The 27,899-nt window shown below is 42.8% G+C and overlaps 1 protein-coding gene across 2 annotated transcripts; it reads left to right on the top strand.

Moving 5' to 3' along the window:
* The first annotated feature begins 359 nt into the window (after positions 1 to 359).
* On the top strand, positions 360 to 26,308 carry MILR1 (mast cell immunoglobulin like receptor 1). Of its 2 annotated transcripts, XM_059998211.1 has the most exons (8): positions 360 to 465; positions 5,925 to 6,185; positions 10,724 to 11,008; positions 12,671 to 12,784; positions 18,969 to 19,058; positions 19,769 to 19,837; positions 20,255 to 20,335; positions 25,847 to 26,308. In XM_059998211.1, the coding sequence occupies exons 1-7, from the start codon at positions 378 to 380 to the stop codon at positions 20,305 to 20,307; spliced, it is 960 nt and encodes a 319-aa protein (XP_059854194.1). In that variant the 5' UTR covers positions 360 to 377; the 3' UTR covers positions 20,308 to 20,335; positions 25,847 to 26,308. The 2 variants fall into 2 exon arrangements, with proteins under 2 accessions (XP_059854194.1, XP_059854195.1); XM_059998212.1 differs by lacking the exon at positions 12,671 to 12,784.
* The last annotated feature ends 1,591 nt before the right edge of the window (positions 26,309 to 27,899 follow it).

Genomic DNA, 27,899 nt, shown 5'->3' with positions numbered 1-27,899 from the left:
GTGGTTGAGAGTCCCCCTGCTGATGCAGGGGACGCGGGTTCGTGCCCCGGTCCGGGAAGATCCCACATGCCGCGGAGCGGCTGGGCCCGTGAGCCATGGCCACTGAGCCTGCGCGTCCGGAGCCTGTGCTCCGCAACGGGGGAGGCCACAGCAGTGAGAGGCTCGTGTACCAAAAAAAAAAAAAAAAAAAAAGAGGAAGTTCTCTATGTGACTCACCAACCCCGGAGCCCACCAAGCCTCCTTTGCCCTCCTCCCCGATTTCATTTAGGAGAACGTGGGGGCCATTTGAACAGACTGTTCTTTGGGGGCATTTTTCCTGCTGTCAAGAATAAGGCTCACTTACCATTTTGAAGCTTGAATCTCCAAACCAAAACAACATGTGGAAAAAGAGTTTTCTCATGTTGCTTTTCTCTCTTTCAGTTCAGAAGGCTGCACTGGATTGTGAAAGAATGAGAAAAACAAATGGTAAGTTCATTTATTTCTCTCTTGTACTAAAGCTGTTTTCACCGAAATGGTGAGACTGTCAGCTTTAAATCATGCGCGTTCATGAACAGGTTTTTCGGTGCTTTCTGATGAACAACCAAAGGGAGAATCGTTTCTATGACCTACTGTTTAAAATGAAGTGATTTTAGCAAGGGAGTTGGAGAATCTTTCCCGAGACTCAGAGACAAAATATTGAGATTTTTTTTTTTACAAGGTAATGGTTCCTTCTTTCTCTGTTGTTGTTTTTTAATTAGAAAAATCAACACATAATTGTTGTAAAATAAGTCAAGCAACACTAAAAATATATCCTGGGAGGCAGTTTATCACCATAGAGCTAGGCTGTTGTGGTCCTAACCCTGGTTCTACCGTTTTCCAGCTGGCAGCCCGCGCGCACGAGGAAACCACTTAAAGCTTAATTTCTATCCTCTGTGAAGTGGGGAAAATAAAAGTACTTCCCTGGGAGGGTTGTTGTGGGGACTGAGACAAGCCATGTGCCTCAGCACAGAGCCGAGTGTATGAGGAACCATCAACAAATGCTAGCTCAGGTCGTTGTTGTTACTACACTATAAAATGTGAAAGTTCTGTTATATCCTCTCAATCCCTCTCCCCTCTCCACTTCCAGAAGCAACCACTATTAACAGTCCTTTTTGTTTCAATATCATAGTAAACAAACTCTTCCGTGACCTGTCCTTTTTAAAATTAACAATATATCCCAGACATCTTTCTAAGAGGAACATTTAGATTTAGTTCCTTTCTTTTCAACAGCTGCATGGCAATTCATAATAGGACTCAGCCATAATTCATTTTTTAAAAACAATTTTTAATATCTTTTAAAGTTGTGCCAGGTCTTAGTTGCAGCTTGCAGGCTCCTCAGTTGTGGCACACGAACTGTTAGTTGCGGCATGCATGTGATCTAGTTCCTTGAGCAGGGATCGAACCCAGACGCCCTGCACTGGGAGTGCGGAGTCTTAGCCACTGCGCCATCAAGGAAGTCCCACGGCCTAATTCATTGAACCATCACCCCCTTACTGGTTGTTCCATTTTTTTTCTTTGTAATAGAAACAATACTGCAGTAAACACTGTACACAACATGCTCTGTGGACACATGAGTGTGTGAGAGCTCATGTAGGATAAAATCCTAGAAGTGAAATGGCTGGGTCCAAGGGCATGTCCATTTGAATTGTTACAGATACTGCTCAGTTGCCCTCCCCACACGCTGAACTGGTGCATGGTCACCAACACTGACCACGCACATGGGTAAGTGTGAGTTTCCCACCCTCTCAAACAGTGGATACAGTCAGTTTTTTAATGTGTCACTCTGACGAGTACAAAATAATATCTCCATGTTGTTTTTTTAAAAATTAATTAATTTATTTTTGGCTGTGTTGGGTCTTCGTTGCTGTGCGCGAGCTTTCTCTAGTTGCGGTGAGCGGGGGCTACTCTTCCTTGAGGTGTGTGGGCTTCTCATTGTCATGGCTTCTCTTGTGGAGCACGGGCTCTAGGGGTGTGGGCTTCAGTAGTTGTGGCACATAGGCTCAGTAGTTGCGGCTTGCAGGCTCTAGAGCGCAGGCTCAGTAGTTGTGGTGCACGGGCTTAGTTGCTCCACAGCATGTGGGATATTCCTGGGCCAGGGCCCGAACCTGTGTCCTTTGCACTGGCAGGCAGATTCTTAACCACTGCGCTACCAGGGAAGCCCTCCATGTTGTTTTAATTCGTGGTTGCCTCATCACTCATAAAGTTGACCTTCTTTTTCATGTCTGTTGACTGTGAAAGCTCTAGTACACCCATATAAAGGACATTTAGGGATGGCTATCTGGTTGGAAAGAGAGGCAAGGTCTCATCTTGAAGCTGAGCTTACATAAGGCTGAGAAAATACTAATTGTCCAGATCAAAGAGAAGGAGGGAGGTTTTGGCATTTTTGAGGGGTCTAAACCGCTCCTCCACCCAAGCCATCCCTCAGCCCCAGCACTATTTCTTCTTTTGGGAATTACATATTCAGATTATTTGCCCATTTATTTGATTATCTTTTTCTTATTAATTTGCTGTTGGTTTATGTATATAAAAAGAATACTATGCTTTCGTTTATGTTTTAAGTATTTTCTTCTAGCCTTTTACACCTCTTAATTTTGCCACAGAGGAGTTTAAAGTTTTAGGATTGTTATTTTTTCTCAGTCTTTTCTTTATGGCTATTTTGTGTGTCTTACTTGGAAGACCAAGCAGGTGATATAAAAAACATTTCCCTATATTCCTCTTTTTTTTTTTTTTTTTTTTTTTTTTACTCACAAGTGAGTAAAGGTCACTTCTTAGCAGGTCCAGGGGTCTCAGGATGTCTTGGGGACATCGAGAAGAGAGGAATTCACCCAAATTCATGGGTACTGAAGGTACAGTCTTGTGACAAGTTGCTGACTTGGCTTCTTAGCCTCAAGAGGCTATTAAAAGTCTAATCTGGAATTCCTTATAAAAGTTCCAGCAAAGCAGACTTAAAAGACCTACATGTTCAATCTACTCTTGCTGCACTGATATCAATAATCAGGCCAAGTTTAATGAGACCAGACTGATTTTGCAAACTAATTAATCTTCAATTATCTCTATTAAGAATGGGGGTGGGGGGTTTCCCTGGTGGCGCAGTGGTTGAGAGTCCGCCTGCCGATGCAGGGGACACGGGTTTGTGCCCCGGTCCGGGAAGATCCCACATGCCACGGAGCGACTGGGCCCGTGAGCCATGGCCGCTGAGCCTGCGAGTCTGGAGCCTGTGCTCCGCAACGGGAGAGGCCACAACAGTAAGAGGCCCACGTACGGCAAAAAAAAACAAACAAAAAAAAAAATGGGGGTGATTGTAGGGAGAGAGCTCTGCTTCAGTAAAAGTACAGCACACCCTGTGGGGTGTCGAACGGCCACGTCTCGTTGTCAGCAGTTAACATTTCCAATTTCTCTCCTACCCTTCTGACTTGTAATCACGAAAAATGAAAACTTCCCTACAAGCTGAAGCTTGACAACTTAGTATAAACTTAAGAGAAATCACACAGATTACATGTGGACAACCTCGGTAATGCCGGGGTGGGGGCTGCTCAGAGTTCACCCAACACCACGGCCACATTCCAACTGCAGTCCAGGAAAAGCAGCAGAACTGCCACCACCTGCCCTTGCCCCTCCCCCATACAGGGAGGCACGGAGACCACCCTCCTGGAATTCCCCCCAGCTGACCACCCTCTGGACTCAGACCAGGCTGTACAGTTGGCTTTTCCTTTGTTTCTACAGAAGTACCCCCCATTAAACGCTGATGGCTTTGCCCTTACAAAGGCCTCACTTTGGCGGGACCCCACCCCCAACACCGCCTCCTAAAATGAGACACAGCTGCTTAACAAAACTGACCTATTCTCAGGGCTGAGAAATTGGTACAATGAGGCATGGAGCAGTTCACAGCTGTGAAGGCAGAAGGCAGTTTGCAGATGCTCCCTATAGCCAAAAAAAAAAAAGAGACAATAAGAATAAAATAATCGTAATGGGTTGTGGGTTGAGACACATCAAATACATTTAAATCTATGAGTTCATAATGATTCTTAAACAAAAAATAATAACAATAAAGGGAAATATCTCACTGTTACAAGATGCTAGGAAACCAACTCATTATTTTCAAAATTGGCCAGTAACAGAAGAGAACCAAGTATTTATCCTCCCTTTTCTTTTTTCTTCTTTTTGGCCGCGGGATGTGGGATCTTAGTTCCCTGACCAGGGATTGAACCTGCACCCCCTGCATTGGAAGCACAGAGTCTTAACCACTGGACCACCAGGGTCCCCTATCCTCCCTTTGCTATGCAAACTGTACCTCAGTGTAACCAAAGAGTTGACAAGGGTGTTTCTCTTCAGATAATTACGGATGACAAATGAAGAAGGAAAAATAGAATTGGTATATCACCATTTTGCAACCTCTAATGAAATAATGCTTTCTGGGTAATTATCATCAAAGTCTGCTAACAAAAAGATAGCCAGACATTCTGTGTCTCCTAATAGAAGTACACCCTACCCCCTATGCTGCATTCTTGCTAAATAAAAGCTAATCTGAATTTCATCAAGCCTCTGACAGGAGACAGAAGAATATGGAAAGGACAGCATGGGGATGTAATTAATGAAATCCAGACCATGGAAAACACTTCAGAGCAAACAACTTGCTATCTTCAACAAATAAAGGGCTTCCCTGGTGGTGCAGTGGTTAAGAATCTGCCTGCCAATGCAGGGGACACGGGTTCGAGCCCTGGTCCGGGAAGATCCCACATGCCACGGAGCAGCTAGGCCCGTGCACCACAACTACTGAGCCTGTGCTCTAGAGCCCGCAAGCCACTACTGAGCCCACGCACAACTACTAAAGCCCGTGTGCCTAGAGCCCATGCTCCACAACGAGAAGCCACCACAATGAGAAGCCCGTGTACCACAACGAAGAGTAGCCCTGCTCGCGGCAACTAGAGAAAGCCCGCACGCAGCAACAAAGACCCAATGCAGCCAAAAATAAAATAAATAAATTTATTTAAAAAAAACAAAAACAAAGTGCAGGGGGAAAGAAAAGAGACAGAAAGGTCTACAGATGAAGAAAGTCATAAGAAACATAGCAACTAACTACAATAGACCATTATGGATTCTAAAAGAAAAATCAGACAATTGGGGGAATTAGAACACTAACTAGATATCTGATGATATTTTAAAAATATTGTTAATTTTTAGGTGTGATAATGGTATTGTTATTTTTACCAGAGTCCTTATCTTTTAGAGGTACAAACTATTAACGTCCTCCAGCCAAAGATCACCAGGGACACATGTGTAGTTGAACCAAGTTGAGTTTTAAGAGACAATGCATACCATGGAGTAAGCAAGAGGGCATCTTACAGTAAGATTTGCATTAGGTAACTTGGAGGAAGATTCAAGGCAGCAGGCTTTACTCTGAATTGGATTCTTTTAGGAAGTGGAAATAATGATATGGTTGGGAATCTTAATAATTCTTATCTAAAAGATAAGAGCAGTGCAAGGCAAAAGCTCTGACTGATAAAGAAGCAGCAGTCAATCATTTTGGCCATTTTTGTGTTTTGGACCATGTTCGCGTCTTCATCTGTGTTCAGACATGATTATGGAGTCATCTTGTCTTTGTCTTGCTCTAATATGGTCACAGAGTGGCCTTGTCTGGTACTGGTGACCAGTCAGTTCCTAACCAGCACAAAACAGCTTGGTAAGGCTACCCATCTCTCACTGGGAGAGGCCTCTGTAGGCACTGAGGTTTCCTCACACACTGTCCAGCCTGGCTGTGCAGGGAAGAAATGTCCCCTACCCTTGGGAAGTTCACCAGGAACACAGGGTCTCCACCACCTTGACCCACGAAATGTGGGTAGACAACCACTGAGTTATTACTGATGGATGGTAACAAGGACTTTCTCTTGCGTTATTTTGCTTTCCAGAATTCCCTTCTCCAAATTTGAACTCACAAACGGATGCAGTCATGAGGGGTCAGAATGTATCTCTATCTTGTTTCAACCAGAACAAATCACTGCGGATCACCTATTTCTTGTTTCGGGGTGAGAAATGCCTGAGCACCCAGAATGGACCCATGACTTTTAACCTAACAATCTCAGAAGCCCGTGACTTGGGCCCCTACAAATGCAAAGCCCAAGTTTCTGACTGTTCAAAATACAGTCGTGAGTTCAACTTCACATTTGTCGGTAAGTAGAGTGCTTGTTACTCGGCGGCCCTGTGATTTGGAGGGATTCTTTCCTGTTCTAGGATGGGCTCTCTGTTCTGCTTGTTAACACTCCCTCAAGAGCCTGGCAAGTATGTCACTGAGATCTTTTTTCTTAATAATTCCATTTCACTTTCTCTCCAAATACTTTTGGCTGTTTCAGATAATAATATGCTGATGGCCCAAGGCAAAAAGTCTTACATCAACAATTTGAAAAGTTGAGATCTTTTCTAGATGCTTTACTCTAGGATTCTCATTGTGTAGGTAAAAAAAGACTTTTTCTTTTAAGATTCAAATAAGAAGTCTTAGAATCAACGTTGGACCCTGTGGCAAGGGTCTCCAGCGTCCCAGGCTTTTCCCACCTTCTTCCCTTTGCAATGGCCATCAGCCTGCACTCTTCCTGCCCAACTACATTCTTTTGGCCACGACACGCAGGATATACTGCAGGATCTCAGTTCCCCGACCAGGGACTGAACCTGGGCCACGGCAGTGACAGCCCGGGATCCCAACCACTAGGCCACCAGGGAACTCCCAACTTCCCACCCCAAGCCTTTCACAACCTAGCATTAATGGCCTCATCCATGAAGGTGACCTTGATAGTGGACTCCTGGGAGAAGGAGAGAGTGTTTCCAGGTAATATATGTACCTGGAGTCTTCCAAACAGAGGAGCCCTGACTTACTGATTGAATCTTTGAGTGATTCTCTGGGTCTGTGCTCTCCAGTATGGTAGCCACTAGCCACATGTTTTATTTGTTTAAATTCAAGTTAATTCAAATTACTTGAAATTAAAAAATTCATTTCCTCAGTCTCATTAGTCACATTTCAAGTGCTCAAGAGCCACAGAGGTGGGGTGGCTGCTGTATTGGACAACACAGACACAGAACATTTCCATCACCACAGGAAGTTCCGCTGGATGCCTCTGCTCTAGATCAACGGTGCTCAGCTTTTTAGGTTATAACCATTTTAACAATCTAATGATAGCAGTGGATACTTTCCCTGAGACATGTGACAGATGCAAATTTCTGCGTAAGACTTGAAGGGATACCGTGGGCTCTGGATTAGAGCCAACCATCTTAGGACAAATTTGAACACAAACTCAATGGAAGCCATAATTGTAAATGAAATGTAAAAAGAAGAAGACCATGCAAACATGGTCTGGGATGTAGTGGCTGATGTGAGGGCAGTACCCTGGCTGATAATATTCTCTGGTGGTCAGACTCCTGCTGGACTGGGCAGCCTGGTTTTGCAGAAAGAGCAACAGAATAGGCATCAGGGAACCTGTGTACCACTAGCTTCATGTGCAAGGCTGAAGCCTTAAATCAATTGATTTAAAAAGCCCCAAGTCTTCATTTCCTGAGCTTCCATCCCACAGATATGTATACAATCTTCCCACATCCTGCCTTCAGAGCAAATGCACAAGTTTCTTGCAATGCGTTACAGTAATTATACCATCCTGTAGAACTTTTTAAATAGATTATAAAAACCTGCATCATCTTCATTTACGTCAGATTAATAAATACCTACTGAATGCCGACCCCATGCAAGTAATTGTGTTGGATGCTGCCAGGGTTTCGATGATGCCTAGGCCATGATCTTATCCCCAACCCAGTAAGGGATGTGAGCCGTGAACACGAATTCATGAATCACTGATTCACTCATCAAATATTTAATGATATCCCCGATGTGCCGAGCCCTGGATATATATTAGTTCCTGCCTTGGTGGAGCTTACAGTCTATTTGGGGAAGCATAAAACCCAAGTACCCAAATAAATTCATAATCACAAACTGTGTGGATTGTTATAAAGAAAAAGAAACTGGCACGGTGATGGAGAAAGGTCGGGGATGGGGGAGTGACCTCCTTAGATAGGGTAGTTAGGGAAGGCCTTTCTATAGGGATGGCATTTAAGAAGAGCCCTGAAGGATGAGAAGGGGTTAGCTATGTGAAGAGACAGGGAAAAAAGGCTCTAGTCAAGGGACAATAACCTGTGCCGGTGGCTCCAACTTAAGAAAGAACTTGGCTGTTGGGAAGGACCTAATAGGACACTGGTATGGCTGGAGGTCTGATGAGGGGAGTGTGACCCCAGGTGAGACTGGAAAGGGAGGGGGAGCCAAGTCAGGCCTATTTATCAGGCCCAATTTATCACCTTCAATGTTAATTCATCCTGGGCGGGGCAGGGCAAGGGTAGAGGTTGGGGATCGGTTGGGAGGCTTCTGCCGTCATCCAGGAGACAAACAATGATGGAGATGGAGAGAAGTGGATGGATTCAAAATATATTTTGGAGAAGGAAACAACAGGACTTGCTGATTGATTAGATTTGGAATCACAGGTAGTATACGTGAGGAAGGAATCAAGAATGACTTCCAGATGTCAAGTGTGATCAGCTGATGAGTGGTGTCATTTACTGAGATGGGCAAAAATGGAAGTTGTTGTTCAATGGGTATGAAGTTTTGGTTATGCAAGACGAGTACGTTCTAGAGATCCTGCTGTACAACACTGTGACTATAGTTAACAGTGCTGTACCGTGCACTTAAACATTTGTTAAGAAGGTAGATCTCATGTTAACTGTTCTTAGCACAATGAAAATAAATGAATGATTGAATGAATAAAAAACATTTTAAAAAAGAACAGGATTTTAACATATGTTTATCTACCTACCAATTGACTCACTAACTAGCAGATTAACTAGAGTTCAGTTTCAAACAGGTTATGTTTGAGGTGACCAGGAGACATCCAAGTGGATCATGTAATAAGAAGTAGAAAAGTATTAAGAGGATGGGACCAAGTGCTACAGGAAGCAGAGGAAGAGGGAGAAGTTCCGCCTGGAGGACTAAGGAAAAGTTTTCTGGGGAAGGTGGCAACTGAATGAGCCTTAAAGGACCCCTTGATTGATTGACTGATTGATTGATTTTCGGCTGCACTGGCCCTTTGCTGCAGCGTGCAGGCTTCTCATTGCTGTGGCTTCTCTTGTTGCAGAGCACGGGCTCTAGGCATGTGGGCTTCAGTAGTTGCAGCACGCTGGCCCTAGAGTGCACAGGCTTCAGTAATTGTGGCGTGCGGGCTTCAGTAGTTGTGGCTTGCAGGCTCTAGAGCGCAGGCTCAGTAGTTGTGGCGCACGGGCTTAGTTGCTCCACGTAATGTGGGATCTTCCTGGACCAGGGCTTGAACCCTTGTCCCCTGCATTGGCAGGCAGATTCTTAACCAATGCGCCACCAGGGAAGTCCCATTAAAATACTCCTTTAATTTAAAACATATAACTAATTTATTGAAGAGTCACCACTCCCTTCCCTTGATCACTGTGATGCTGTGATACACTTTACCAGTCCTTTTACAAACTCTCAGGGAAGTGTACTTCTAGTTTGAATCATCTTATCTCAGAGAGAAATCCATGCTCTCTGCTTCTTCATGAATGTTTCAATTCCTCCTTCCTGAAAATTACAGGAGGTAGATTTCAGTTCCATAGGAAAAACATCCTATTGATGCTATTCCCAAACAAAGTTGCTCTTTGAGGCCACCGTCACTGGGTGCCATTCTGTCAAGGATGCTGCCACAGGGATTCCTGCTCAGGGGAGGGATGGAGCAACAAGACTCTAAATTATTTTCTTTGATTTGACTTAAACAATGAAACATATTTCATTGTTTCTGCGCCAGATTGTTAAATTGGCACAGTGTTATTAAAAACGAACGCATATGCTTGGGAGTTGGCCCTGGCTCTGCCATTTACTAGCTCTGTGGCCTCTGAATCACAGTTGGCTCAACTGTGCAATGGGCATGATGCTGTCCACCTTGTAGTACTGTTGTGAAGTGAAACAAGATAATGTGGGTAGTGACCCCGACACATGATGGATACTCAACAATTATCTTTCCTTTCCCTATAATACTGTTTTATTAATGAATTATATAATAAATTGTATAGCTGGATTCTCCCACTATCCAGCTATATAATTTATTATATAGGGTATGATCTTACAGAGCTTACCAGACCCACTCATTTCTGGTCAAGAATTTCCCTTGACTCTATTTATCAGGATTACTTCCTTCTTTCGGGAGGAAGTGAAAGACAATTGTACAGCCGGATTCTATAAATGACAATACAGTTAGAAAAGATGCTATTTTTAGATTTCTTTGATTTAAAAAAAACCCACTGCAATCTTACAATGATTGGGAATAAAAGCACCTCTCAACTACATACTTGGAGCTGGATCTTTGACAAAATTATACTATCAGCCACAAACAAATTGTGAATTCTGATGAAAGGCAAGTTTGCGCTCTGATTCCTCAAAGCAGAGACGTCCTCCACCCTCTGGCTTTCTCGGAACCTGGTTCATGCCACAAGGCATGGGGTTAACCACATACCCACTGATCCTTCCTGATGGAGCTCCTTGTGAGCAACTTGACTTCTCAAGAGGGGTGTCAACCATCTTTGGGTTAACAGCTGGGAATAGAGTAGGGCTCCCATCCATGTTTGTGGACTGAGTGAACCCAATCTGCTTATCTGTTTAACATGCACTTTATTTTTCTAGATCCAGTGACTGCACCAGTGCTGAACATCAGTGTTGTTCAAACAAAAACAGACAGATACGTAATGCTACGCTGCATCTCATTCAACGGCTCTCTGCCCATCAATTATACTTTCTTTGAAAAAAACATGGCCATATCACCAGTTATCTCCAAGAATGTAAGGGAGCCTGCTGAATTTAACTTAACCAAGAATAACACTGGAGAAGGGAAAGAGTATAGGTGTGAAGCTAAAAACAGATTGCCTGACCATGCAAAATACAGTCAACTCATCACCATACCCTCAACAGGTAAAGGCGACCTAAACTCTTTCAACAGGATCTGGATTTACTTCCAGAAACCAGCTACTCCTCTGCCTGCCCATTTCCCACTTTGCCCACCTGCTTCCAAATGCTTTTCCTTCTGTAGGGTCCACACGTTCTGATGGGTTTGCTTTCTGCCATAAAGGAACCAAAGAAAAGCCTGGAAAGTGGTGCAGGAAGGGACCTTGTATCAATAGTAAGACTTCCTAAAAAAAAAAAAAAAAAAAAATAGTAAGACTTCCTGACTTGACCCTGCTTTCTGTCTTGACTTTTCACTGCTCAGGTTCTAAGCAGTCACATTAGAATTTGCATTTTTCTTGAAGCTGCTGGGTCTCTTGATTTTCTTTTGCTTTTTTAAAATCATTTTTAAAATTCACTTCCAACACCTGTACTCACCTGCTTGGCTGTTTAATGCTTGGTGAGTCTAGACTTCCAGTGCCACCCTTTCCTTGAGGCAAGAATGGCTCCTGTCCCAACCTTGTGTTTTGGAAGGCACTGCTCTGGTGCTTCTTAGCCATGTGTCTTCCCATAAGCTTCCTATAAGCCATGGGGATTTGTCTGCCTGGACCCTATACCCCCACTTTTCTATACCTTACTCTAGGTTCCTAGACCTGAATTCCCTATCCAATCAGATCAGAACCCACCTTCCAGGGCCTGCACAAGTCTCCTTCCCAGCTCATCCTCCCAAGGGTGGACCATGGTAAGGATGTGAACATTCCAGGGCCCACACCAAGGGAGTTGTTTTTGGGGAGTGGGGGGATGGCATTTGGCCATGCAGGCTGGGGGCGTCCACAAGCATGTCAGGCTCCTTAGGGTGCATGTCAGAGCCTGGGTGCAAAGGGGGCCAGGCTAGGGCTGGGGCTGGCTCTCCCCATACTGTCATGTTCCAGTGCAGAACTCTGAGGAGTCTGAGAATTTTAGATTTAAATCTGGCCTTATGAAGGGACATTGGTCGAGGTAGGAGGATAGAACAAAAATTAGGTTAGCAAAGGTAGCAGGCACAATTGGGCATTGAACACCTCATGTGGCCTCATCCTCAGAAGATCAGAGCCCACACCTGGGTGTTCAGTAAGTTCTAACAAGTGAGGCAACCTGTTGGAGTCAGGCTCCAGAGTCAGGCTTTCGCCTACAAATCACAGCCTTCAATTCACTAGCTGTGTGACTTTAGGAAAGTCACTTAACCTCTCTGAGTCTTACTCTACTTGATTGTAAAATGGGAGTAATACCAATGAGAAAAATAAGGTAATGCATGTAAAGTGCTTAACACAATGACTGCATATAATTAACACTCAATAAGTGGCAGGTATTTGGGTGACATAAATCATGCCGACATGACTAAAGCCTTTGCCCAATAAATGGCCAGGCTGTTCTCAGGCTTATAACCCTAACAACGTAGCCAACATCTGTCTGTTAAATGCTGTGCTGCTTTTTCTTCCTTGTGTATGACCCCTTGTGGAAGATGGACTTGGTATGAACCTTAAGAACCTCACTAACAAGTTAACTCTCAAGTTGCAGGGCAGGGATTCAGGGTTCAGGGTACATTGGTTAACCTGGGAGACAGTCGTGATCACCCTTTCCAGAACATTTCACAATTCAATATCATTGGAAAAGAAGGCTGTGCAGTGACCAGTGAATGCTGTCTTCTTCCAGGAGGAGAGAGCTGTCCTTTCTGCCTGCAGCTACTGCTTCTGGGGTTTCTGCTTCTGGTGCTAATAGTAATAATCCTAATTCTGGCATTTTGGATGCTACCAAAGTACAAAGCAAGTAAGTTCCTTAGGAGCTTTGCCATTGTTTTCCCTGGGTTTTGGATACAGACAGCAGGGTGAGGGCAAGGAGGAAGGGAAAGGGGAATCAGAAATGGGATGTAAAGAAAATGAGAAGAGAAGGAAAAGATGCAAAAGGAGAAGGTAATGAACGACTTCCTGAACGGTTCACACATAGCACAGTTCTCTTTTCTCTGGTAAAGACTTCCCTATTTAGACTGCTTGTGGGTGTGTGACCTGTGCAGTCACACAGGGCCCCGTGCTAAGGAGACAGTTTAATGCTCCGCTGTCACTGTCTTGAAATTCGTAATACAATAAAAAAAATTTTTAATATTATTTTTTAATTGTGGTAAAATATGCATAACAATAAAATTTACCCTGTTGGCCACTGTTAAGTATATATTCAGTGGCATTAAGTACATTCACATTCCTGTGCAACCAACACCAGCCATCCACTTTTTCATCTTGCAAAAACTGAAGCTCTGTACCCATTCAACAGTATGGGTTATTTCTCTCTCCTCCCAGCCCCTGGCAAACACCATTCTACTTTCTGTCTATGAATTTGACTACTTTAGAAATCGCATATAGGTGGAATCATACAGTATTTGTCCTTTTGTAACTGGCTTATTTCATTTAACACAATGTCCTCAAGGTTCATCGCTGTTGTATACGTGTCAGAATTTCCTTCATTTCAGGACTTCCCTGGAGGTTCAGGGGTTAAAACTCCACGCTTCCACTTCAGGGAGCACGGGTTTGGTCTGTGGTCAGGGAACTAAGATCCCACAAGCCATGTGGTGGGGCCCCCAAAATTTTTTTCCTTCATTTTAAAAGCTGAATAATATTCCATTATATATATACACACACACACACACACATATATATATATACACACACATATATATACACACACACATGCACATATGTGTACATACACACACACACACACACACACACACACACTTTGTTTACCCGTTCACCCATCAATGAACTCTTGGATTTCTTCCACCTTTTGGCTATTGTGAGTAGTGCTGTTTTGAACTTGGGTGTACAAATCTCAATAATTTTTAAACAAGAGGCCCTGCATTTTCATTTTGCACAAAGCCTGCAAATGACGTAGTGGGTTCAGACTGCCAGAGCTTTGCTTTGTAGTTTTCAGTGTCCTCACTGGGTCTGCCACTCGGAGGAAGCTCAGTACATGAAGACAAAAAGAGCCTCATTCTCTCTGCCCCACCTTAAGTGCTGCATTAAACCTCATTTACTACGTTTCATAATTCACGCCTTATGACCTCTAGTTAAGATTTCAAAGTGGCCTTTTCATTTGGCACGCTACTACGGAGAAATATTGAGATTTACACAAAAGACAGTTTGTGTCTCAGGACCGACACCTGCCAGTGAGCTTCGGGGCATTGAGTGGGCTCCTTCACCTGCCTGAGCCTCAGCGTTCTGACCTGTAAAATGGGGCCGTGGGAGATACTGTCAGACCTGGGGAGAGAACTAAGTGATACATGTTAGGCTCTTGGCCTTCTTCCATCTCTAAAGTCCTAATTCATGGAAATCCAGGACCCAGTTGACAGGAAACTTGAAAACAGATGTCAAAATGTATACATCTCATACATTAAAAAAAATTTTTTTTTGTAATGTAAAGCATTTTAAAATTGAAGTATAATTAACCTACAACACTATGTTAGCTTCAGGTGCACAACAGAGTGCTTCGAATTTCTATACATTACAAAATGACCACCATGATAAGTCTCGTTACAAAGCTATTACAATATTATTGACTATATTTCCCATGCTGTACACTTCATCCCTGTGACTCATTTATTTTGTATATATTTATTTAGTTATTTATTTTGGTTGCACTGGGTCTTAGTTGCAGCAGGCGGACTCCTTAGTTCTGGTACCTGGGCTCGTTAGTTGTGGCACGTGGGCTCGTTAGTTGTGGCATGCAAACTTGTAGTTGCGGCATGCATGTGGGATCTAGTTCCCTGACCAGGGATCAAACCCGGGCCCCCTGAATTGGGAGCACAGAGTCTTAACCACTGCACCACCAGGGAAGTCCCTGACATTTATTTTGTAACTTGAAGTTTATACTTCTTAATCTCTCTCACTTATTTCATTCACCCCCCACCTCTGTGGCAACCACCTGTTTGTTCTCTGTATCTATGTGTCTGTTTTTTGTTATGTTTGTTCATTTGTTTTGTTTTCCAGATTCCACATATAAGTGAAATCATACAGTATTTGTCTTTCTCTGTCTGACTCATTTCACTTAGCATAATACCCTCTAGGTGCATTTATGTTGTCACAAGTGGCAAGATTTCATTCTTCATTATGGCTGAGTAATATTCCATTGTGTGTGTACCACATACCACATCTTCTTTATCCATTCATCTATCAACAGACACTTAGATTGCTTCCATAGCTTGGCTGTTTGTTGTAAATAAGGCTGTAGTGAACACAGCGGTGCATGTATCTTTTAAAATTAGTGTTTTGTTTTCTTCAGAAAAATATCCAGAAGTGGAATTGCTGGATCATATTTTTAATTTTTTGAGAAACCTCCATACTGTTTTCCATATTGGCTGCAGCAATTTACATTCCCACCAACAGTGCATGAGGGTTTCCTTTACTCCGCATCCTTGCCAACACTTGTTAGTTATCTTTTTGATGGTAGCTATTCTGACCGGTGTGAGGTGATATCTCATCGTGGTTTTCATTTGCATTTCCCTGATGATTTAGTGATGTTGAGCATCTTTTCATGTGCCTGTTGGCCATCTGTATGTCCTCTTTGGAAAATGTCTATACAGTTCCTCTGCCTGTTTTTACTTTTTACTTTTTTTAATGGGGTAATTAAAAAAAATATTTATTTACTTGTTTGTTTTTGGCCACACCAGGTCTTAGTTGCGGCATGTGGGATCTTTTAGTTGCAGCATGCGGGCTCTTAGTTGTGGCATGCGAACTCTTAGTTGCGCCATGCATGCAGGATCTAGTTCCCCGTCAGGGATCGAACCCAGGCCCCCTGCATTGGGAGCACAGTCTTACCCACTGGACCACCAGGGAACTCCCTGACTTTTTAAATTGGGTTTGGTTTTTTGATGTTGAGTTGCATGAATTCTTTGTACATTTTGGATATTAACCCCTTATCAGACATATCATTTGCAAATATCTTCTCCCATTCAGTAGGCTGCTTTTCTGTTTTGTTGATAATCTCCTTCACTGTGCAAGTTTGATGTAGTCCCATTTGTTTATTTTTGCTTTTGCTTCCCTTGCCTGAGGAGACAGAGCCAAAAAAATATTGCTAAGAGCAATGTCAAAGAGCATACTACCTATGTTTTCTTCTGGGTGTTTTATGGTTTCGGATCTTACATTTAGGTCTTTAATCCATTTTGAGTTTATTTTTGTAGATGGTGTGAGAAAGTAGGCCAGTTGATTCTTTTGCATGTGGCTGTCCAGTTTTCCCGATGCCATTTACTGTGTTGTTGTTCCCAATTGTATATTCTTACCTCCTTTGTTGTAAATTAATTGACCATATGAGCATGGGTTCATTTCTGGGCACTCTAGTCTGTTTCATTGATCTATGTGTCTGTTTTCTGTGCCAGTCCCATACTGCTTTGATTATTGTACCTCTGTAGTACAGTTTGAAATTAGAGAGCATGATACCTCCAGCTTTGTTCTTTCTCAGGGTTGTTTTGGCTATTTGAGGTCTTTTGTGTTTCCATGCAAATGTTAGAATTATTTGTCCTAATTCTGTGAAAAATCCCATTGCTAATTTGACAAGGATTGCACTGAACCTGTAGATTGCCTTGGGGAGTACAGTCATTTACAATATTAATTCTTCCAATCTGTGAGCATGGTATATCTTTCCATTTGTTTGTGTTGTGTTCAATTTCTTTCATCAGTGTCTTATAGTTTTCCAAGTACAGGTCTTTTACCTCCTTGGTTAGATTTATTCCTAGGTATTTTATTCTTTTTGGTGCAATTACAAATAGGATTGTTTTCTTAATTTCTCTTTCAGATAGTTCATTTTTGGTGTATAGAAATGCAACTGATTTCTGTATATTAATTTTGTATCCTGCAACTTTACTGAATTCATTTATTTGTTCTAATAGTTCTAATTCTTTGGTGGCATCTTTAGGATTTTCTATATATAGTATGTCATCTGCAAACAGTGACAGTTTTACTTTTTCTTTCCAATTTGGATTCCTTTTTTTCTTCTTCTTGTCTGATTGCTATGGCTAGGACTACCAATACTATTTTCAATAAAAGTGGCAGGAGTGAGCATCCTTGTCTTGTTCCTGATCTTAGAGGAAATGCTTTCAGCTTTTCATTACTGAGTATAATGTTAGCCATGGGCTTGTTATATATGGTCTTTATTATGTTGAGGTATGTTCCCTCTATACCCACGTTGACAGTTTTTACCGTAAATTGATGTTGAATTTTGTCCAAATCTTTTTCTGCATCTATTGAGATGATCATATAATTGTTATGCAATTTGTTAATGTGGTGTATCACATTGATTTGCAGATATGGAAACATCCTTCTATCTCTGGGATAAATCTCACTTGATCATGGTGTATGATCCTTTCAATATATTGTTGAATTTGGTTTGCTAATATTTTGTTGAAGCTTTTTGCATCTATGTTCATCAGTTATATTGGCCTGTAATTTTTTTGTGTGTGTGTGGTACGTGGGCCTCTCACTGTTGTGGCCTCTCCCGTTGTGGAGCACAGCCTCCAGACGCGCAGGCTCAGCGGCCATGGCTCACGGGCCTAGCCACTCCACAGCATGTGGGATCTTCCCGGACCGGGGCACGAACCCGCGTCCCCTGCATCGGTAGGCAGACTCTCAACCACTGCGCCACCAGGGAAGCCCTGGCCTGTAATTTTCTTTTTCTCTGGTGTCTTTGTCTGGTTTTGATATCAGGGTGATACTGGCCTCATAGAATGAGTTTGAAAGTGTTCCTTCCTCTTCAACATTTTGTAGAATTCACCTGCGAAGCCATCTGATCTGGGACTTTTGTTTGTTGGGAGTTTTTTGATTACTGATTCAATTTCATATTGAATGGTAATTGGTCTCTTCATATTTTCTATTTCTTCCTGATTGAGTCTTAGGAGATTGTACATTTTAGGAATTTATCCATTTCTTCTAGGTTTTCTATTTTATTGGTGTATAATTGTTTGTAGTAATCTCTTACAGCCCTTTGTATTTCTGTGGTGTCAGTTTTAACTTCTTTCATTTCTGATTTTATTTATTTGAGCTCTCTATTTTCTTGATGAACCTAGCTAAAGGTGTATCAATTTTGTTTGGCTTTTCATAGAACCAGTTCTTAGTTTCATCAATCTTTTCTATTGTTTTCTTTTAGTCTCTATTTCACTTATTCCTACTCTGATCTTTATTATTTCTTTCCTTCTACTAACTTTTCTTCTTTTTCTATTTCCTTTAGGTGTAAAGTTAGGTTGTTTATTTATGATTTTTCTTGTTTCCTGAGCTAGGATTGTATTGCAATAAACTTCTCTCTTAGAACTGCTTTTGCTGGGTCCCTTAGATTTTGGATGGTTGTGCTTCCATTTTCATTTGTCTCCAGGTATGTTTTTAATTTCCTCTTTAATGTCTTCAGTGACTCATTGGTTGGTTAGGAGCATATTGTTTATCCTCCATGTGTTTGTGTTTTTTGCAGTGTTTTTATTGTAGGTGATTTCTAGTCTCATACTGTTGTGATCAGAAAGGATGCTTGATATGATTTCAATCCTCTTAAATTTATTGCATCTCATACTTTTAAAAAACATGTCTCCTCTTCCTACAAAATGCGCAGGGTCTTACAAAAGTGGAATTAATATTCTTGAGTACTGGCCAGGACTAAATGGAAGTCAGCTGGGTAATTTACTATCACAGATATTACAAAGCTTTTTACAGCCTATTCTTTTCAGCGAAGGAAAGAAAAGGTGTCTCTGGCCATCTCAAGCATAATCTGATAGGCAAAGGATGTTATTTGCAGACCCAAGAAAATAAATCAGAAGGGTTCCTGCCTTAGAGAAGCAGATGCTATGGACTCCTTGCTGAGTCTATGGTTTTCCTTTAATAGACAACAGTTTAGGCCATTGGAGCAGGTCATTATTTCAGAACTCTGGGGAATTCCCCTCCTGTGGCTAAAGTAGTTTAATTTAATGATTCTGCACCAATTTATATAGGAAAAGCTATGAAAGATAATGCACCCAGAGTCTATGGAAATACACCCGTGGAAGATGGAATATATACAAATATCTGTAAAAATCAAGCAGGTAAGAGAACTTTGTTGGTGATTCTGGTTGGTTTGGGGTTTTTGTCTTTAAAAAATTTTTAAGGTCGTACAGACACGTGTAAAAAATTGCAGAAGCAGAGTATAGTGTCTCCCTCCCATCCCGACACCCTATCCCACTTTCCAGAGGCATTAACCAATTTTAAAATCCTTCCACAGATATTTTATGTGTATGTTAGCATCTAAATAAATGGTAGCAATGGTAGCATGTCATAGATATGTCATTCTACACCTTGATTTTTTCACTTAACAACGTATCTTGGAGATTTTTTCCTATCAGTTCAGAATGATCCACACTGTGTTCCAATCTCTTTGATGATCACCTCTTAAGGCTGGCATCATTTGCTGCTTTATAGTAAACAGACCCAGGACCTTGGCCAACAATGAGAACAATCCCAGCCAACGCTGACTGAGGGCCGGTCATGTGCCAGGCACAGTGCTAAGCAATTTACCTGCCCTGTCTGGTACAAACGCCACTAACTCCCAATTTATATCATTCCCACTGTACAGATGAGAAATCTGTGCCAGGCTTAGAACCAAGGCAATGTGTTTCCAAAGCCTGAGATGGTAAGTACTCTCTGCAAAGTCCAGAGGTGACATGACATTGTGAGGGTAGCTGGCAAGCCACTGCCCTCAAGTGATCAGAGATTTGGATTATAGGCCCAATAACTCTGTTTCTTGTCTTTTACCCAGGGACTGAATACTCTCAGGAGATACATTATGCCACCCCCATGTTCCAGGAGGTGGCACCGAGAGATCAGGGTGAGCCACAGTTTGGGATAAGGGATGCTATCGAAATGGGAGAGTAGTCTCTGTGAGGTCACCATACTCCTAGGCTTTAGGAACCCAAGGATGGGATGAATGGGGGCAACATGCATACCCCAGGAAACCAATAGCAATCAGTACCATGGCTCCTAACAAATTTCATCAGGAGATGGGTAGATGGGGAGGAGAGAAGGATGTGGAGGGGAGAATATCATATAAAAAATCCAGAGAGAAGGATGCAGGTGCACTTCTAAAAACTTTTCAAGAATACATCATTTAATATAGTCCAGGAAAAAAAAATACAGTTAATACTTGGTTCTGTCAGGCCACCCAGCTATTAAAATAGAATTTTTTAAGAGCTTCTATGGATATATATCCTAAGTTTACTGAATTATTTTCTCTTTTATATTATAGAAACCTGTAATGATTGTAAAACTGGATATGTCTATTCTGAACTCATCTTCTGAGATTTAAAGATAGAAACTACATCTCAGGGTAAGATGCTTTTTATAAAGCTGATTTCCATAACGAAAAAGCAAACCTGATTGACACTTAAAAAGGTTTCACCTGGTTACCTAAAGTGAATCACTGTTTTTCATGTTTAAACACTATCCTTTGGCCCTTTCAGGTACATCCAATCCTGTCATCAGACAACAGGTTTGTCAGATAGGATCCTGACTAGTGACAGTTTTTAAATGCTTTTGCTATTTTTAGGCATGGACCATTTCCCCCATGACCACACCATTTAATAAAGAATAATTGTTCAACCACTATGCTCTTCATAAGTGCATCCTGGAAGCGCTACAACGATCATCTACCCATCCCTATGCCCATTAAAGGTTCAGAAGCAGACACACAGAGCAAAAGCCATGTCTAAATTCTAAAACAAAAACTGGTGACCTTGAAAAGGTGTCTGAAGAAAATGGCACCTGCAGTCACCATTGGAGGAAGGCAAGATTACTCAACAAGTACACATTTATTATCCATTGCCATTAAAATTTGCTCTCAGCTTCTGGAAGCCTGCAAAATTATTTATATTGATTTCCATGGACTTTCTCAGTCATCAAGATTTAGGTCATGTCAAAGGCATGCCTTTATATGCTGCATTTCCCATCAGCTCTCTGTCAAGAGAACAGCGCAGAGTTGACTTGGGGGAGAAGAGAGAAGTAGATTAGTTTCCCAGGACTGCTGTAACAAATTACCACAAACTGGTGGCTTAAAACAACAGAAATGTATTTTCTTACGGTTCCAGAGGTCAGAAATCCAAAGTCAAGGTGCCAGCAGGGCTGCGCTCCCTCCAAAGGCTCTGGGGCAGAAGTCTCACTTGCTGCTTCCAGTTTCTGGTGGCTCCTGGTGTTTCGTGGCTTGTGGCAGCACCTCTCCAATCTCTGCCTCATCTTCACGTGGCCTTCTCTCCCTCTGCCTTTCTCTTATAAAGACACTGGTCAGCAGATTTAGGTCAATCCAGGTTGACCTCATCTTGAGATCCTTAACTTATTAATTACATCTGCAAAGACACTTTTTCCAAATAAGGTGATATTCACAGGTTCCAGGAGTTAGGACTTGTCTTTTTGGGGAGCCAACATTCAGCCCACTTCAGGGGACAAAATTATTTCTGGTTTGAATCTCTTATCCTAGGAGTTATAAGTTAAGTCCAGTAAAGCCAAGAGGCATTTCTTGGGTTCCAGACAAACAAAATAACTTGACCAAAATTGTTCTGCTCTGCTCTTTTTCTCTGTTCCCAACAACGGACCTTTGACTAGCAAAATCATAGCTATTAGACACTAAATCTGTGGAACACCTACAAGGCCAGTATTATTAACTTGCTTTTACAGGTAAGGAAATTTAGGCTTAAATGGGATAATTTCTCAGGGTCATCCCTAGCTTGGTACGTGGTTGAACTGGGACTTAAATCCCAGCAAAGAACAGCAGCAGCACTGGCTGTGGGAATGCATCTTCAGGGTGGGAAAGGATATTGTGCACACAGGTCCAGATGAATTTGAGGATTTTGTTGCCTAAAGCAGCATTCATGAACATAATTTCCCCCCTTTCTCTGTTGATATTGTTATTTGGAAGAAATCGGTATATCACAGAGGCTAAGAGTGTGGGGGCTGTGGAGTCAGAGTGAGCTGAATCCAGGTTCAGTCCTGTGCTAACTGTGTGACTCTGGGTAAGTTACATAAACTCCCTGGGCTTCAGTTTCCTCATTTGAGAGGGTGGGGGAGAGGAGGGGGAGAGAGAGAAATAATACCTACATCATGGAGCTGCTGTGAGAATTAACTCAGGTAATGGATGTAAAAGGTTTGGAACAGGGCTTGGCACAAAGTAAGAACTAAAACAATGACTAGCTATTCATAGTATGATTGATCATGCTTAGCTTGAGTCATACTAATCGGCTGTTCCCCTTAGAAATCATTAAGTCTTTGAGGTTATAAACTTAGTGACTTGCCCACCGTTGCTTCTTCATGTCTCAATCATGAAGCAGAGCCTGAGGCAAGGACTTGGTGCAGGTTGTTTATATGAGGGCCCAGGGAGAGTGAAATAGAGAAGGAAAGGGGTGGGGAGGGGCTAGCAAATTAATGAGCATACCAGTAACTGGATTTGATCCTATTAAGACCTTATTTTTTTATGTATGTATGTATGCAGGCTGCACTGGGTCTTAGTTGCTTCTTCATTGTGGCATGCATACAGGATCTAGTTCCCCAACCAGGGATCGAACCCAGGCCCCCTGCATTGGGAGTGTGGAGTCTTACCCACTGGACCACCAGGGAAGTCCCCTATGAAGACCTTTTGAGGTCTTGAAGTCCAGAATGCCCCTGGGTTTCACAGCATGCCCTGAATTGACAGCCTGTCATTTTCTCTTGCAAAGCTTCTAAAGCAGTTAGTAGAAGCCAACCAACTCCACAATCCATATAATTACTATTGCCTCATGCCTTTCAAGTGCTAGAACTATTGCATAACCTAGTGCTTCATTATCTACCTCTGCTCCCTTCCCCACTGCAGGGGAAAGTCTTAGAAATTGTGAAGCTATGGCATGTAAGGATTATCTCCACTCCCCTTACCACCGGCAACAGAGTCCTTATTGCCATTCATCCTGGGAGGAATTCCGTTTCCCAGGGCTGCTTTCTAGGGCCTTCTGATAGTCTTATCCTGAGCTAGCCTGGAAAGCAGAGCCTGAGAAAAGGCCTTGTGTGGAACAGAAGGGACACTAGGGAACAGGCGTGAGGGACTGGAGGAAAAGCCAGAACAAGGTATAAGGTTGAGCTGGGCATTGCTGTGGGCAACTGGCGCTTGACCCCACTGGAACCATCTGCAGAGTGAAAAAATGTCTCTCAGAATTGTCCACTTGAGGACTGATAGTGAGAAGCATTTACCCATCAGCTTCCATCCCCCACTAAGGGCTGCCCCAGGAGGTGATGCATCTCCCACTTCTAGGCTGTGCATGTGGGCATTCCAAGTGCACTTCCATTGGCGTCTCACCCAGGGCACTGGAAAGCCCCAGGGCAGAAAAGGAGTCATATGTATTGTATAGTTAAAGCAAGAAAGCTGTCAGCACAAAGTGGGTGAGGCCTCAGATGCAGCTGGAATCAGAGGTGGGGCCCAGAGGATGTGACTGGTGGTTGCTCTGCCATCTCTCAACATTTCCTTTGTAACAACTATAATAACGACAAAAATAATAACTGCCATGGGCAGTTAAGTGTCACGTGTACTTATCCTCACAACTCCCTCCTTACCCAACTCTGAATTTCTGTGGCTTCCGCCTGTATCTACCCACTGAGCAGATGCTGAGCCCCACCCCCATGGCTTTTGCATGAATTGTTTAGGAGGGGAAGAAGAAAAGGAAGAGGAAGAGGATCTACTGAGTTTTCGTTTCAATAGTTACACTTTTTTCATGTCTAGAAGTTTCCGTTTGGTTCTTTTTTTAAATTTATTTATATATTTATTTTTGGCTGCATTGGGTCTTTGTTGCTGGGCACGGGCTTTCTCTAGTTGTGGTGAGCGGGGGCTACTCTTCGTTGTGGTGCGTGGGCTTCTCATTGCAGTGGCTTCTCTTGTTGCAGAGCACGGGCTCTAGGCCCCTGGGCTTCAGTAGTTGTGGCTTGCAGGCTCTAGAGCGCAGGCTCAGTAGTTGTGGGGCATGGCCTTAGTTGCTCCGCAGCATGTGGGATCTTCCCGGACCAGGGCTCGAACCTGTGTCCCCTGCATTGGCAGGTGGATTCTTTTTTTTTTTTTTTTTTTGCGGTACGCGGGCCTCTCACTGTTGTGGCCTCTCCTGTTGCGGAGCACAGGCTCCAGACGCACAGGCTCAGCGGCCATGGCCCACGGGCCCAGCCGCTCCACGGCATGTGGGATCTTCCCGAACCGGGGCACGAACCCGTGTCCCCTGCATCGGCAGGCGAACTCTCAACCACTGCGCCACCAGGGAAGCCCGACAGGTGGATTCTTAACCACTGTGCCGCCAGGGAAGTCCAGCCATGTCCTTTATGGTTAGTGTTTTTTTGTGGATGTGTGCCCAGATGAATATTTTTTCAACTTGAGGTCATACAACCATTACCGTATACTACTATCTACTAAAGGCTCTTTTAGTTTACTTTCATATTTCAGTTTATATCCGCCTGGAATTGTTTCTGTGATGTGAAATTGCCATCATACTTGTTTCCACTCCCCCGCATGGACATACCCCGTTGTTCCAGCACTGTCAACTGAAAAGACTGTCCTTTCCCCACTAAACTGCACTGTCACCTTTGTCACAAATCAAATGCCCATATACATGTGGGTTTCTTTCTGCACTCTAGATTCTGTTTCATTGCTCTGCTTATCTCTCCATATCAATGTCATACTCAGCTTTCAAATGCATCTTGATAACTGCAAGAACAATTTTCCCACCTTGTTCTTTTTAAGAATGTCTTAGCTATTCTTGACCTTTTGCATTCTGTATAAATTTTAGACTCAGCTTATTATTTTCTTAAAGAAAAAATGCACATAATAGGGATTGATTGATATTGCATTGAATTTGTAGATCAATTTGGGGAGAATTAACATTTTTACAGTATTGAGTTCTCCAAACTACAAATATCTCACCATTTGTTTATGTCTTCTTCAATTCTCTCAATAGCATTTTATCATTTTCTGCATAAACAGCTTGCACATCTTTTGTTAGATTTAGTCCTAAGTACTTGATATTCTGATGCTATGGTAAATTGGTTTTTGTTGTTGTTGTTTGTTTTTGTTTTTTTGGGTGAAGTAGAAAAGAATAGCTTTATTGCTTTGCCAGGCAAAGGGGGCCACAGCAGGCTCATGCCCTCAAACCTGTGTGTCCCAACCTGGAGGGGGAAGTGAAGAGTTTTACAGTAATGGTTCAAAGAGGAGGGCATGATCAGGTGGTGGACATGCTTCTAATTGGTTGATGGGGAGGTAAGTGGGAGTTAGTTAGCATCATCAGCCTTCTGGTTCAAACCAGTCTGGGGTCTACGTGCTTGTGGGCAGCATAGAGTTAACTTCTCCCACCTGGTGGGGGTTTCCGTATGATTTTAGATGCTATCCATTCCAAGGTATTCTCTCAACCAGGTGTTAGTGCCCAAAAAGTTCTCGCAAAGAAATGGCACAGAAGACATCCCAGTGGTGCTGACGATGAGCGGGAGTTGGTCTAGCTATAAGTTGGGAATAAAGGGTCAGCACCTGGTTTCAGGACTTAATGAAGCTCAGGTTCTTGATGTCTCATCACAGAAAGAATTTAGTGAGAGACAAAGTGATAGGTAAAAAGTAGACTTATTTATAGAGAAACACACTCCACAGACAGAGTGCGGGCCATCTCAGAAGGCGAGAGTGGCCTTGGGAGACACACTCCACAGACAGTGTGGGCCATCTCAGAAGGTGAGAAAGGCCGGTAAATTGTATTTTTATTTCATGTTGTGGATATATAGAAACACAATCACTTTTTTTGGTTGACTTTATATCCAGCAACCTTGCTAAATTCTCTTTTTGATTTTAACAATTTATCTGTAGGTTTTTCTTACAATCTGGAGATCAGAAAACTACTGCTGCTGTTACCGCTGTTGCCTCTGCCACAACTGCCTCACCCAGAAACTGGAGCCCAATGGAGTGTGGAGTTATGCCACTGGAGACAGTTGCTTTTCAGTGGAAACCATCACCTCCCTTCTACTTTCCAGGTCCCATGTACATGCATCTAATTGGTAGAAGATATTCACAGCCATGCCCTGGCAGCAAAGGAACTGTAATTTTTCAGGTTTCAGACCCCACCAAATAGAAGAAGGGTTATGATGTGGCTTAAGAGAACCAATCAAAATAGCTACCACACTAGCCAAAATATCAATCAAGACTGAGGGGGAAATAAAGACATTTTAAGACAAAGACTGAGAAGGAGGTTTCCCAATCACATTCACACTGAAAGAACTACACAGTGTACTCGATGAAGAAGGAAACTGAATACAGAGGAAGGGTGTAGGATTCAAGAAGCATATGAGTAAATATGTGTGTGTGTGTGTGTGTGTGTGTGTGTGTGTCAGGGGGAGGCACAGAGTGAGAGAGAGAGGTCTATGAGGTCTGAAAACATTATAAAGTTACCATGATTTTGAAAGTGTGGTATGGGTATATGGCTGGAGAAGTAGAAATATGTAAATGTAACAGGACAGAAAGTCCAGATATAGATCTAAATACATACAGGAGTTTAGCATATGAAAAATACGGCATTTTAAGTCAATGGGGAAAAGATGCAATATTCAATACACTTTAAAAACTTGAGAACATATTTAATAAGTTAGAACTCCACTTCATTCTTTGCAATAAAATTAATTCAGCTAGCTCAAATATTAAAATACCTAAAAATGAAGCCACAGAAGTGCTAAAAGAAAACAGGAGGAATTTTATAATAATCTTTAAGAGGGAAAGGCTTTTCTAGGTATGACTCACAATCCAGAAGACATAAATGATTGCTAAATTTAGTTAGATGAAACATTTAAAAATTACATTTAAAAATCTTAAACTAAGTCAAAAGAATGGGGGGGTATTTTGAATCCATGTCTTTCATAAAGTATGAAGTTCTACAATATATAATGAGCTCTCACAAATTAAGAAAAAAGCCAAAAATCCAATAGGAAACCAGGAAAAGGCAGTATCTGCAAGGTGACACCAGGGCAGCACAAAAACCTTGATGGGATGAAGAGCTGCAAACAGGTATGCTCTGACCAGCTGCCCTCAAGCATTTGTCCCTTCTGCCCCTTCTGCTCCCAGAGCTGGGAGATTACAACCTAAGGAGACTGCCTTCTCTCAGTGCTGCTTCTCCTGAAGGATGTAAAGGGGAGACTTAACCAGAGGAGTGATCAACAGTGGTTCAGTGATGTCTGAAGCTCCTTCTTTCTCCCTTACTGCCCTGGAGGGACATGGGCTAGTGCCTTGTCTTTGACCTTTATTACACACAACCAGAGACAGTAACTGAGATTTCGGGTAGTACATAAACTTATAGGTTAGGACAATTAGACACCTAAGGATTACAATGACCTTCAAGCACATCTCCTTGGCCCCTCAGACATAATGCAGGGGAAGGCACAGCTGGAGAAGGGCCAGAGCAGGACCCTCTAAAGGGCAGGGGCTCCTCTTCCCAGGTCCAGGAAGGGCATTGCTACCTCTCTTGTCCTGGCCACCATCGCCTGGGCATTGTCAGAGCTCCTCTAACATTCCACTCTCCAGTGATCTTTTCAAAATAACAGTATGTCCCTTCTCTGCTCAAACTGTGCCCCCTCCTGCCCTAGTGGCTTCCAGATTCCTTGCTGTGGCCCCCATGGCTCTAAGCAACATGGGCCCTGACCACCTCTCTGACCTCACCTTCTCCCCTTCTCCCCTCTGTTCTGGCCTGCTTTATGTTCCTTGCTCACTCTACACCATTTTCCTCCTAAGGGCCCTAGCACTCGCTACTCCCTTCTGCCTAGAATGTGCTGCCCCAGATGTTCCCACAGCTGGCTCCTTCACATCATTCAGTCTCAGCTGGAAGGCCAGTCCTCAGAGGCTCCCCTGATCGCCTATGTAAAGCACACTACCCCAG

Source organism: Delphinus delphis, chromosome 19, assembly GCF_949987515.2.
Source record: "Delphinus delphis chromosome 19, mDelDel1.2, whole genome shotgun sequence".
Taxonomy (NCBI): Eukaryota; Metazoa; Chordata; class Mammalia; order Artiodactyla; family Delphinidae; genus Delphinus; species Delphinus delphis.
Note: the sequence above shows the minus strand (reverse complement) of the source record. Positions and strands in the feature narration are given on the sequence as shown.